This window comes from Helianthus annuus, chromosome 3 (assembly GCF_002127325.2).
Source record: "Helianthus annuus cultivar XRQ/B chromosome 3, HanXRQr2.0-SUNRISE, whole genome shotgun sequence".
Taxonomy (NCBI): domain Eukaryota; kingdom Viridiplantae; phylum Streptophyta; class Magnoliopsida; order Asterales; family Asteraceae; genus Helianthus; species Helianthus annuus.
The window spans coordinates 12,266,682-12,279,754 of record NC_035435.2 but is presented as its reverse complement, the minus strand read 5'-3'; the positions used below and the strand labels follow the sequence as shown (position 1 = coordinate 12,279,754).

The 13,073-nt window shown below is 36.3% G+C and overlaps 3 protein-coding genes across 3 annotated transcripts; 2 read left to right on the top strand and 1 right to left on the bottom strand.

The window, feature by feature from the left end:
- The first annotated feature begins 333 nt into the window (after positions 1-333).
- On the top strand, positions 334-2,064 carry LOC110928648 (pentatricopeptide repeat-containing protein At2g20540). The gene has a single exon (XM_022171668.2). The coding sequence runs from the start codon at positions 391-393 to the stop codon at positions 1,975-1,977; it is 1,587 nt and encodes a 528-aa protein (XP_022027360.1). The 5' UTR covers positions 334-390; the 3' UTR covers positions 1,978-2,064.
- Positions 2,065-2,626: 562 nt separating this feature from the next.
- On the top strand, positions 2,627-5,563 carry LOC110928651 (2-alkenal reductase (NADP(+)-dependent)). Its single transcript, XM_022171671.2, has 5 exons — positions 2,627-2,900; positions 4,032-4,206; positions 4,302-4,468; positions 4,865-4,947; positions 5,031-5,563. Exons 1-5 carry the CDS (start codon positions 2,667-2,669, stop codon positions 5,419-5,421), a joined length of 1,050 nt encoding a protein of 349 aa, XP_022027363.1. The 5' UTR covers positions 2,627-2,666; the 3' UTR covers positions 5,422-5,563.
- Positions 5,564-7,045: 1,482 nt separating this feature from the next.
- Positions 7,046-12,602, bottom strand: LOC110928649 (protein SUPPRESSOR OF GENE SILENCING 3). Its single transcript, XM_022171670.1, has 6 exons — positions 12,430-12,602; positions 10,905-11,552; positions 10,005-10,299; positions 8,571-8,815; positions 8,365-8,477; positions 7,046-7,438 (listed from the first exon to the last, which is right to left on the bottom strand). The coding sequence occupies exons 2-6, from the start codon at positions 11,550-11,552 to the stop codon at positions 7,279-7,281; spliced, it is 1,461 nt and encodes a 486-aa protein (XP_022027362.1). The 5' UTR covers positions 12,430-12,602; the 3' UTR covers positions 7,046-7,278.
- Positions 12,603-13,073: the final 471 nt, after the last annotated feature.

Below are 13,073 nucleotides of genomic sequence, written 5' to 3'. Positions count from 1 at the left end.
ACGAACACAAATTAAATTAGCAAAAGTGATGGAGGCTAGAGGTGGATGACAGTTAGAGTAGCGTTGGAACTTGAAGCCATAATCATAGAATGGAGGTCGATGGTGTTCGTCGATATTAATAAATTAGAGAAAAAGAGAATGGTGCATAAACAAAATGGGAATCGGGTTTCCTATTTTAACTGTTAGGTTATAAAATAAATAAAAATTAAAGAATATAAAAAGTTTAGATAAAATAAATAAAAGTTCAAAAAACTTTCATCAACATAAACAAACAAATATGAACAAATATTCACAAACACATAACCGAATGTTGACCAACAATTGCAACACCAATAGTCCAATACATATAAAAAAAAAACCCTACACAAATAGCAGTTGCGCTATCTTCAAATGATCAAAAAAACCGTTACAACTTATTCTCCCGCCACCATTAAAACCCTCTCACAAAAATGCAAAACCCTAACCCAATTCAAACAACTCCACGCCCATCTCATCAAATCCCACCTGCACAACAACCCGATCGCCATCGGCCCACTTCTCGACGTCGCCGCAACCTCCTTCTTCTCCTATGCCCAGTTAATCTTCCAACACCTTCGCTTTCGAAACACCTTCATTTACAACACCATGATCCGCGGCTACTTACACAACAATTGTCACGCTTTCGCGGTCTTATGTTACACCGAGATGTTACGGTTTGGGTTTGTTGCTAATAATTACACTTTCCCACCGTTGATCAAAGCTTGTTTCTGTTTAAATGTTGCGAATGCGAGGTTAATCGGGTGTTCGGTTCATGGGCATGTTTTGAAATTGGGATTTGGGGGTGATCAGTTTGTGGGGAGTTCGTTGATCGAGTTTTATTCTATGGGTTTTGAAGTTTATAGTGCACGTAAGGTGTTCGATGAAATGCCTGTGAAGGATGTGGTTGTATGGACTGGTTTAATTGATGGGTATGGTAAGATTGGGGATGTTTATAACGCACGTATGCTGTTCGATGAAATGCCTGAGAGAACTGTGATCTCTTGGAGCGCGATAATGGCTGGGTATTCGCGGGTTAGTGAGTTCGAGGAGGTTGTTTCTTTGTTTGCAACGATGCAAGAGCTGGGTATTGAACCGAACGAATCTGTTCTCGTGACTGTTGTTACAGCGTGTGCGCATCTTGGAGCACTTGCGCAAGGATTGTGGGTGCATTCGTATGCCAAAAGACGTAATCTTGATTCGAATCCGATCCTAGCTACTGCATTAGTTGACATGTACTCGAAATGCGGGTATCCTGATTTAGCATTATCGGTTTTCGATACCATTTCTGTGAAGGATACGGGCGCTTGGAACGCGATAATTTCTGGTTTGGCAATGAACGGGGAGGCGCTAAAATCACTAGAGTTACTAAACCAAATGGCGTTAATAAAGATTCAACCTAGTGAGGCCACATTTGTAGCGATACTCGCTGCTTGCACGCATACCAAGCTGGTCAAAGAAGGGGTCGAGTTGTTTGACCAAATGGGTCGCGTATATGGAGTTAAACCGCAGTTTGAGCATCACGCGTGTGTGGTTGATCTTTTTGCAAGGTCCGGGATGTTAGAAGAAGCTGTCAACTTTGCGGAGAAGAAAATGGGCGGTTTTTGTGAAGGGGATGCGAACGTGTGGGGGGCTTTGTTAAGTGCGTGTCGAAGTTATGGAAACGTGGAGATTGGAAACAAAGTGTGGCGAAAATTGGTTGATATGAAGGTGATTGATTATGGAGGTTATGTTATGTGTTATAACATGTTTAAGGAAGCTGGGTGGAAACAAGAGGCTGAAGAGGTTAGAAACATGATTTTGGAATCCGGAATGAAGAAAACGCCGGGTTGTAGCGTGATTGAGGTTGATGGTGTGGTTAAGGAATTCGTGTCCGGTGAAAATGGTCAACCTTGGTCAACAGAAGTACGTAAAATGCTCGATTCGTTGTTTAATGTGGCTCGTATCGTCGAGTTGAACTGAAGATTCATCATTTTTTTTATGTTTAACGTGGCTCAATTCGAGTTTATTGATGGAAATAGTGTGAATTTAGTGTACTAATTTAGCTGAGCTGATGCGGTGCTCGAGATTGATTCGCTAAAAATTCGAATCGAGCTGAACTTAAACAAGCTGGAGCTTAGTTCAAGCTTAAACAAGTTAGGGGTTGTTTGTTTACCTCTTAATGAGACTCTTAATGGTTCAGACCTCTTACTGGTTCAGCACTTAATGGTTCAGACTGTTTGTTTCACGAGCAAATGTCTGAATGGTTCAGACATTTGCGTCTGAATGGTTAAGATTTAGAAAGAGTCTGAATGGCTAAGACCTCTAATCTGAATTGGTCAAACATTTGCCTCTGAACGGTTAAACATTATACAGGCTCTTAATGGTTCAGATCTCTTACTGATTCTGCACTTAATGGTTCAGACATCTTACTGGTTCAGCACTTAACCATTCAGATGTTGCCAAACAGCTCCTTAATCACTTATTAAAAAAACGTGTACATTTTTTTAATATAACAAATTAATTTTTCATAAATAACAGAAGAAAACGTGTACATTTGTAAAATGCAAAGGCTCCTTATCTTCTTTTTACCCGTACATAAAAATTTAAAGGTCCAGAATTTTCCCAACTTTAATTTATATGGATTTGTAAGCATTCCACACTCTTTGTTAATGGAGGTTACAAACAAATTCATAGCCATAAAGGCTACAATAGATGGTGAACCACAAGAAGGTGATTTTGAGCTCAAGATCCAACCGTTTTCCCTATCGGTTAAGCCTGGATCCAACGATGTTATCATTAAGAATCTTTATGTCTCAATTGACCCGTATCAGATTAACCGTATGAAGACCGTTAGTTCTTCTCAAAAAGCTTCAAAGTTTTCCACACGAATAGCTCCCGGTGAGGTTAGATCTCAAATTTTATTTGCATAGAATTAAACTCAAATTTTGTAATTGCCCTTTTTCGTGTAATTTTGTAATTGCCCTTTTTCGTGTGGAATGATAATCGACTCATTTCGAGTAAAAAAAAAAAAAAAAACCCCTCAAACGGGCCATTTTTATGAGCATTTGCGATTAGCCTCTACCCATATAATGGGTCAAAAATTGTCAATTTAAGTGAATTTTTAGAAAACAGCAAATGACTAAAAGTAACGATCGTTATGGCAATTATTATGTTTCTTGTTTGAAATACTCATACAAACAAAAGAGTAAAATGTTATTTTAGTCTCCATGGTTTTAGTAAAATTAACTCTCTTTAATTATTATCCAATAACAATTAATTCTCGTTTAACTCGAATAATTATTATTCACCACTCGCTAGTCAAAAGGGTTTGGCTTTGTTTTATTCTTAATAAAACAACCGTGTAATTTATTATCCAATAATAAATTATGATTCGTTTAACTCTTTGAACGTTACTGATTATTTCCACTATTCTAATTGTTTCGCAAACAATTAATGTTTCCAGTATTTCATCAAATACTCGTTCTCCATGATAAAGTATCCGTTATCATGAATTATAATAATTATCACTTAAAACATTATTCTTTGTTCGTCGTCCAAAGTGTAACTCTTTGGGTTGTACCTTAATAGCAATGTTAAATAATCGATAATTGGACATCTAATTCCAACATATATAAAAGATTTTTTAAATTATAATAAACTGTTAATTTTCAACCAAAAATAGTTGAAACGAAGAATAAACGCCATAAATAATAATAATAATAATTGTAACTTTTGGAATTATGTTTTTGTATTTCATGTTACTATTTTCTTGTTTCAAACACTATACAAAAATAATAAAAGTCATATTTTAGGTAATTTTTTTGCTTTTTGTCGCAAAAAAGTTTTAAAATGTGCACGCAAGAACCGGTTTATGAACCGAAACCAAAAATGGTCTTTGAAATCAGTGTTTCAAACTGACCAAAAAAGGGTGGAACCGAAACTGGTTTGACTTGGAACCCGTCAAACTCAAAATCGGTTTGGGTTCGAAAAAAACGATTTATACAGCTCTAATTGTGCCTAATGGACTTGTTAAGGTGATTGATGCTTATGGTGTGGGAAAAGTAGTAGCTTCCGGGAATCCTAAATTTGAAAAGGATGACTATGTTGTGGGCCTTCTAAGCTGGGGAGAGTATAGCATATCACACGGGTTCATGCTAAGTAAACTGGACCCAATGGGCTTCCCATTGTCGTACCATGTTGGGCTTTTAGGTAACTTGATTCAGCATTTTTTTTGTCCAAGATAAAGATGTTTTGTGGGTTTTTTATATATGGGCTTATATAGGCTTTTTGTATGTGAAATGTAGGGCTTAGTGGGCTTACTGCTTATACTGGGCTCTTTGAAATATGTAAGCCCAAGAAGGGTGAAAAGGTTTTCGTTTCAGCTGCTTCTGGATCTGTAGGAAACTTGGTGGGCCAATATGCTAAAACTTTAGGGTGTTATGTTGTGGGTTGTGCAGGGAGCCCCGATAAGGTTTAATAATAATTTGAAGAGTAAATTACGATTTTGGCCTCTCTGGTTATATCACTTTTACCCTTTTAGCCTAAAAAGAAATTTTTAACATCTGAGCCCCCAACGTCTTTTTTTCTAACCTTTTTGGCCCCTAATGTCTTTTTTTCTAACCCTTTTGGCCCCTAACATTTAATGGATGAGGTTAGTGTCAGGGGCCAAAAGGGTTAGAAAAAAAAGACGTTGGGGGCTCAGATGTTAAAAAAATCTTTTTTGGGCTAAAAGGGTAAATGTGATATAACCACAGAGGCTAAAATCGTAATTTACTCTAATTTGAAATTCTGAAATTTAAGCTTCAAAACTGGAATAGTGTAACAATGTTAAAACAAACATGGTCGGTATCTTTTATCTCATTTTCAGGTGAAATTGCTTAAAGAAAAACTCGGATTTGACCAAGCGTTTAACTATAAAGAAGAAACCGATCTAAATGCTACACTTGAGAGGTATGCATAGTACAATACTAAATATCACTATAAATCTTTCAATCCTACATGTTTCGACAAAGATTAATTTTTTATAATTGTAGGTATTTCCCAGACGGGATTGACGTATACTTTGATAACGTGGGAGGCGAGATGTTGGAAGCAGCAATATCAAACATGAATTTGTACGGTAGGGTTGCACTTTGTGGAGTCATTTCAGAATACACGGATGTTGGAAAACGTGCAACACCAAATATGATGGATGTTATATATAAGCGAATCATGATTCGGGGGTACTTAGCCGGTGATTATATGCATTTGTTTCCCGAGTTTATCTCTACAACCATTGATCACCTAAGTACGGGCAAAATGCTTGTGCTTGAAGATATTTCAATCGGTCTAGAAAGTGTTCCTTCAGCTTTTATTGGACTCTTTCGCGGGTATAATGTTGGGAAGAAAATTGTTCAAGTTTCCGATGATTTAGGAGATAAGTAATTGTTTCCTTTTTCTTAACAATCCGATTCCCATTGATTGTCTCGTTGATTATGAATGTTCCCATTGATTATATAAAAGTACTAGTGGTAATACCCGTGAACTTCACGGGGCAGAATAAATAATATGTTCTCAAATCATAAAACATAATGTAATTTATAATCTTTAAAAATGACTTTTTGTACAAAGTTGAAAAATAAAGAGTAATTACATATTACATATTATGTTTAAAATGTAAGAGTTTTGTTTAGACTTTAGAGTTATCAATATTCAATTGCTTTGCAAGTTCTTAAGTTCATAAAACATAATCTTAAAAGATATTACGTTAAATAACAACAAAAGATATTTCCAATATATTAAATATATTAAAAGCGTTTTGTTTAAAACTCGTAAACATATTACGCTTCTCCTTGCGAAATTACAAATAGAATGAACAAAACAAACATTACAAATGGAATAAACACTCCAAAACAGATTACAATAAATAACAACAAAATGAAACGAAACAGGAGGTGATTGAGGCACGTGAATAACACCAGTGGCGAAGCTTGACAACAAAGACTGGGGGGTCGAAAACGTATATACTCAAAAATTTCTATTGAATCGGGGGGTCGAAAATGTATAAACCCAAAAATTTCTATACGAAAACTACATATATAACATTACGGAGTGAAAAGTTCGGAGGGTCGGGCGCCCCTCCCGGCCCCTCATAAGCTACGCCCATGAATAACACGCTTCCCTTATAACAGATTTCGGGCCACCTAAGTGAACCCGTCTATGTAAGTCCCATATCGGTTGAGAAGGAGAACGAAACCTTCCTTATAAAGGGTTAGAAACCTTCTCTACCAAGAGACGTGTTTTGCCTGGGCGAGCAACTCATCGGGTGAAAACAAAACCGTGAGTTCCTGGATGGGCAACCCATCGGTGGCAAAGCGGATAATATCTTAGCACGGTTTACTTGGGCGGTGTATGGAGTTAAACCGCCGTTTGAGCATTACGCGTGTGGTTGATCTGTAGCATGATTGAGGTTGATGGTGTGGTTAAGGAATTCGTGTCCGGTGAAAATGGTCAACCTTGGTCAATGGAAGTACATAAAATAGTCGATTCGTTGTTTAATGCGGCTCGTGTTGTCGAGTTGAAATGAGGGGTTTTTATCATTTTTTGTTGATTTTCATGGAGTTTATTGAAGGAAATGGTACGAAATTGTATTGTACTTGAAGAGACTATGGGAATATTTAGCATTGATGATATAATTTCAACTTACAAGTAAATTGGTCAAGCCGCCCATACGCTATTCGAGGTTGTTCGCTAAAAACTCGAATTGAGTTAAGCTTAAACAAGCAGGAGCTAAGTTCAAGCTTAAATTGATGAGCTTGAGTTTAAGCTCTCGAACGTAAACAAGTCCAACTTTAAACCCGTAATTTGTTTTCTTGCAAAAACTAGAGCATTATATGAATGGTTTATAAGGTTATAAATCTTAGTCGCGACCTTTTTTTCTGAAAATGTTACACGGAAACATTTTACTTTTTAGATCTGTAAAATGGTAACAAAGTTTCATAACCTTTTTTATAGAACGACAACTCACACACCCATCTAATCTAATCTACTCAGTCTCGAACACTCAACCTTTAAACGCTAGGGGCACCATTTAACACATTAATTTACCATTGAGCTATACGCCCGTTGGTTCATAACATGGAACTAAACAAGCATCCTTAAGATTCAAGACGAACATATCCAAGACACATACTAAACAAGAAAGAAAACGACACGAATAAAGCTAAACGGGTCAAGTTGTTACTTACATACGTACTAAATAACCTGCTACTTAAGACTAAATCGACCAGGATAGTTAACTGTTTAGATTTCGGATTTTGCTGTGAACTCCTCCACTTGAGTCTCGTCTTTCTCATGCTTGTTCTTCATTTCAGCCATTTCCTTTTCATGCAGAATCTTCATCCTCTCCCTTTCTTCCTCTGTTTCTTTTGTCTGAGGTTTCATGGTATTTTCAACCTTCTTCCTAATCATTTTTATAAACATTTAACATATTAGAGTGGTAGGAATACACAAATATATACACGGGCAAGTTCAATACGGAAACAATTTTAAACAGAGAACCGCGTAAGCACGTGTACCTTCTACCTAGTGCATGGATATAATAATTCAGAAATGGATATAAATACGCGCCATATCTATCACATTTAGGGGCTGTTTGTTTACCTCTTAATGAGGCTCTTAATGGTTCAGGCCTCTTACTAGTGCAGCACTTAATGGTTCAGACTGTTTGTTTCACGAGCAAATGTCTGAATGGTTCAGACATTTGCCTCTGAATGGTTAAGCATTATACTGAGTCTGAATGGTTAAGCATTATACTGAGTGTGAATGGTTAAGACCTCTAATCTGAATTGGTCAGACATTTGCCTCTGAACAGTTAGGTATTATACTAGCTCTTAATGGTTCAGACCTCTTATTGATTCAGCACTTAATGATTCATACCTCTTACTCGTTCAGCACTTAACCATTCAGAAGTTGCCAAACAGCCCCTTGCTGTAGTAAGTACAAACGTTTGCGTGCGTTTGTTTGGTAGATGAACGAACATGTACAAAGAAAAGATGTCACGCTTGTTCAACCATGCTCGTTCATTTTCATTCATTGAAGCTTTTACTATTTTTTTTACTTAATTACCCTAACAATAGCATGTTTTTTTTTTGAACACCACTTAATAATCATATTACTCTTCATTTCTAAAAGAAGCACAAAGGTTGTTAAATGTATATATTCATTCTCAAATTAATATATGTTCATTTGTAGATTTAACTAACACAAAACAATTCATTTCCTTAGCAAACAAACGTGAACACGAGATTTCATCCAATACGTTCGCGAACCATCACAGTATTTGTGGCACGCAAAGTATAATTGTAAAAGCCCAAAAGAGCAAAATACCTCTGGCGAGCATCTGCAACCGCACAAGATTTCTCAGATTGTCTTTTGTTTGCATCTCTAGCATCTTGAATCACTTTCAACTGGTCCTTAAAGAACTTTTCTTGAGAATCCATCTAACAAAAAAACGTCAAAAAATATAAAAAGTAAATTAGAGAAACCAATTATATTTAAACTAATATTAATATTTAAGGAAAATCTTAATCTACCTCTTCTTTGTTTTGCTCATGGTACTGCTGTGATCTCTGCCTGACAATTTTGTTCTCTTCTTCAAGTTTCCTAAGTTTCTGCGATACTAACCAAAACGCGTCTTCGAGCGCTTTTGTACTTCTTTCTTGTTTCGCAATTTTTTTCTTATACCTGAGCAACTCTTGGCTGTCTTCGCTCATTTTCTTTAGTTGATCCACAACCTTTTCTTGATATGATGCCAACTCAAATTTCAACTTCAATTTTCCTAAATAAAAAAACCGACAAATGCATATTAAATATTTGGATAAAGATTGTTATAGGTGGCAAAATGGGTGGGTTGAACAGGCTAGGTAGCATGTAAAAAAGAGAAATGCCATTTTCGTCTCTGAGGTTTGGCCAGTTTTGCGACTTTCGTCCAAAGGTTTGTTTTTTCACATCTGGATCCAAAAGGTTTGAAATCTTGCCATTTTCATCCGGCTTGTTAACTCCATCCATTTTTCTCCGTTAAGCCAGGGGTATTTTCGTCTTTTTTGTTAACATAAAGGGCAATTCAGTCTTTTGAATACTTGTACATAAAGTGAAAAAAAACCGAATTGCCCTTTAGGTTAACAAAAAAGACAGAGATACCCCTAACTTAACGGAGAAAAATGGATGAAGTTAACAAGCCGGATGAATATGACAAGATTTTAAACCGTTTGAATCCATATGTGAAAAAAGAAACCTTTGGACGAAAGTAGCAAAACTAGCCAAACCTCAGGGACGAAAATGGCATTTTACTCTGTAAAAAAATAGTTGGTTCAATAGTAGCAACCTTTTAGGCTTGGCTGATTGTCACTTGTTCTCCCAATCTTTTAAATTTCATGCATAATTATTAGACTAAATCTGATTACTAAAAATTAGAGTTAATTACGCAGTTAGTCCTTGTGGTTTTGTCAAAATAACAATATTGGGTACTAACTTTTTTTGTTGCAACATTGAGTATTATGCTTTTATTTTTATAATAATGTTAGGTATTAAGGCAAACTCAGGTAAAAAAATTAATGATAAACAAGGGTGGCATTTTTGTAAATACACTAAAATATTTAATATTTATATTCCCCACCCCCTCTTTTACCCCTTTCTTGTCCCTTAAAATTAATATACATCAAGCTATTTAAAAAATAAATAAAATAAGAGCTATCCAAAATAGTTCAAATACGTGTAAAAAAGAGTCCTGTACATAAAATAGGTCAAAATAAAGAGTTGTGTTCCAGAGTTTCATTTAAGATATAACGGATTAACAATCCAATTATCTTGATTAAAGACCGTTGTCTACTGTTCAATTGACAGTTTAATGTCTAAACTGGCTGCTTAGGACAACAGAACGGTACAATATTATATTATTTTTGGTATAAACAGCGAACAGAACAGTATAAAATTCGATTGTTTTTTGAAAAAATAATACAGATGCATACCAGGTGAGTGCTGGTTCAAGATATCCAAGTCTTGTTTAGTAGCCATGAAGCCGTACAACTGTCGCTTACAATCGGGAGTGAATAGATTCGGGTGATGATTCCAAGCGTTTTTATCCAACCCTTGACGATTAAAATGGTTGCTTAAACGTTCAGCGTTAAAATATCCAACTGCTGAGGTGTCAAATATCAACACACTCATCCCCGTGTGGCCTTCTGGTCCGAAGGAGTTTCGGGCTCTCATGGCTTCATAAGAATCGAAATACTCGAGAAGCTCTTGAGTTCCAATCCCGGTCCACTAAAAACACAATTTAAAAATTAAATGTGATAACCAAGTATTTTAACATTAATTATAAGTTTATAACAAATAGTTTTCTTATATTTTTTCCTTTTTTGCTTCACAAAATCTGATTATTTTGACCCTAGATAATAAAAGGAAAAGAGTAAAATGCCATTTTCGTCTATGAGGTTTGGCCAGTTTTGCGACTTTCGTCTAAAGGTTTGTGTTTTCGCATCTGGATCCAAAAGGTTTGAAATCTTGCTATTTTCATCCGGCTCGTTAACTACATCCATTTTTCTCCGTTAAGCCAGGGGTATTTCAGTCTTTTTTGTTAACTTTAGGGGCAAATCGGTCTTTTTCACTCTATGTACATGCATTTAGCATAATGTACAAGTATTCAAAAGACCTAATTGCCCTTTAAGTTGTGGAAAAAGACAAAAATACCCCTAACCTAACGAAGAAAAATGGATGGAGTTAACGAGACGGATGAAAATGGCAAGATTTTAAACCTTTTGGATCCCAATGTGGAAAAACAAGCATTTGGACGAAAGTGGCAAAACTGGCCAAACCTCAGGGACGAAAATGGCATTTTACTCAAAAAAAAAAATATCAAAGAAATATACCTTCCCGTTTTCATCCTGCTCAAGCTGCGTGTTCATAACAATCACCATCGGTGGCCAAATGATTTCCCGATCCTGAAACTCTTTATCGAGTCCCTTCCATCGACCATACGCTTCACCAGACGGTACCATCACGACACCCCTTCTACACAACTCTTCATCCAAAAGCTCGGAAAAATCTCTGTGCAGCTTCGGTCTTCGGGTCCCTTTAGTTTTCACATGCGTAAGAAACGACTTCATGCCCCGATACCAGCAAATCGAACCAGGCCCGTTCCTGCACGCTGGACAATGCCACTGCCTAGCTGGCTCGTTGATCTGGTCAGCCGTTAAATCGTCCAACGTTCCAAAAAACTCGGCTAACCATGGGTTCTTTTTGCGTGAATCGTGGCTCTTTTGACTGTCGTCAGAATCGTAGTCATCGCTTGCGAGATCGTCTTCGGAACCATCAACATCTTCATCATCAATTTTTCCCAAATTAAAACCTAACCCGCCGTTCTTTTTAGCGGCGGGGTTATCCCATGTGGCCCAATCACGTCTGCTTCCATCGCCTGTTACGTATCCCTTAACTTCCCAGCCTTTATTTTGGCGTGAATTCAGGCTCATATCTCTCAAGCCTTGGTTCAACTGGCCAACATCAATGCCTGAAGTCATCTGCATGCATTCAAACACAGCATGTTACAATTGTGAAACTTGCAGTAAACGAGCCAAGCCACTTGTTAGCTACTTTAGATCGGCTCGCTAAAAGCTCAAATGGAGCCAAGAGCAGCTCAAATCGAGTCAAGAGCCCGAGCTTCACTTATCGAGCTCGAGCTGGCTAGCGAGCCTAAACAAGCCTATTTATTTATATAATATTTATTTAATATATTGAATACATTACACCCACCTGTCACTATTCTATGAGTCCAAGATTCTTTTTCCTGCTTCTCTTATTTCACCACTTTGTTATCTCAAAATATCATTTTTATAATTCCTAAATCTTCGTTATTAACTATTTAACATATAGCTTTATATGTTATCTCAAAATATCGTTTTATAATTCCTTCATTTAATCTTCATAATATCGTGTAATACATTGGTTTCTAACCTAGTATATATTTATATAAAAAGTTATTATAAAAGCAAAACAATATGATAAGTAATGTTATATCTAAATCCTCTAATGAAAATATTACATAAAAAATAAGTAATAAACAAAAATTATTAAATAAATAACAAAACGAGCCAAGCCGAACGTTTACACCCCAATGTGAAACATTTCAAAACCCTAAATTACCAATAATAAATTAAGATAATAAGTAACAACATGCAAAGAAGTACTGAATAATGTTCCGATCATGATCTTAAATGAAGTTACAAACAGTAGATTAGGGTTTTAAGTTTAAACCCTCATGATTTAGGGTTTTAATTGCGTAAAACCCTCACACGCACATATAATATAATAATAATAATTGTAGTTTAAAATTAGAACAACGATGAATAAATGCAGGCGATCAGCAGGTAGATGAACGACGGTGAAACTGATTATTACCTGAAACGACGTCGGTTTGCTCAACGGAATACGGCGGAGAAACGGTGGGGGGAAGTACGAGTCGGAGTGTGGAATAGTGTGTGTGAAAAGAAGCGGGGTACAATAATAATAAAGGCAAACTAGTATACCGAGTTTGTGGGGTATGGAAATGACGAAAATATCCTTGGATATGGGATGTGAAATTACAAATCTGTATACTTGTACCATTGGGACTTTTTAACTACGTCCTACGTCCTTCTAGTTTGTTCACTTTTACTATTTCAGGCTAGAATTCAAAATTGTATTATTTTCCTTCTTTACATTCTCGAAATCTGTTATTTAGTCCAAAAACTAACTTAGTTAAAAAAGTCACTTAGCTCAGGGGTAAAATGATCATTTTACATAGTGGTTTCGAAGGTATGGAAATGACAAAAGTATCCTTGGCTGTGGATTGTGAAATTACAAATTTGTATACCTTGTACCATTGGGACTTTTTAACCGTTAAATGTCATTTACGTCCTTTGTAGTTTGTTCACTTTTACCATTTCAGGCTAAAATTCAAAGTTGTATCATTTTCCTTCTTCACATTCTCGAAACGTGTTATTTCAGTCCGAAAACCTAACCGTAGTTAAAAAAACTCAGTTAGCTCAGGGGTAAAATGTTCA

Excerpts from the sequence above, each read along its gene's own strand:
- LOC110928649 (XM_022171670.1), bottom strand. The coding sequence starts at position 11,552 with ATGACTTCAGGCATTGATGTTGGCCAGTTGAACCAAGGCTTGAGAGAT. Across the intron at positions 8,816-10,004 it reads CTTGAACCAGCACTCACCTG|GAAAATTGAAGTTGAAATTT; the intron begins GTATGCATCTGT and ends TTTTTTATTTAG. Across the intron at positions 7,439-8,364 it reads GTTGCAGATGCTCGCCAGAG|GAAGAAGGTTGAAAATACCA; the intron begins GTATTTTGCTCT and ends AAAAATGATTAG.
- LOC110928648 (XM_022171668.2), top strand. The coding sequence starts at position 391 with ATGATCAAAAAAACCGTTACAACTTATTCTCCCGCCACCATTAAAACC.
- LOC110928651 (XM_022171671.2), top strand. The coding sequence starts at position 2,667 with ATGGAGGTTACAAACAAATTCATAGCCATAAAGGCTACAATAGATGGT. Across the intron at positions 2,901-4,031 it reads CACGAATAGCTCCCGGTGAG|GTGATTGATGCTTATGGTGT; the intron begins GTTAGATCTCAA and ends GGACTTGTTAAG. Across the intron at positions 4,207-4,301 it reads GTACCATGTTGGGCTTTTAG|GGCTTAGTGGGCTTACTGCT; the intron begins GTAACTTGATTC and ends TGTGAAATGTAG.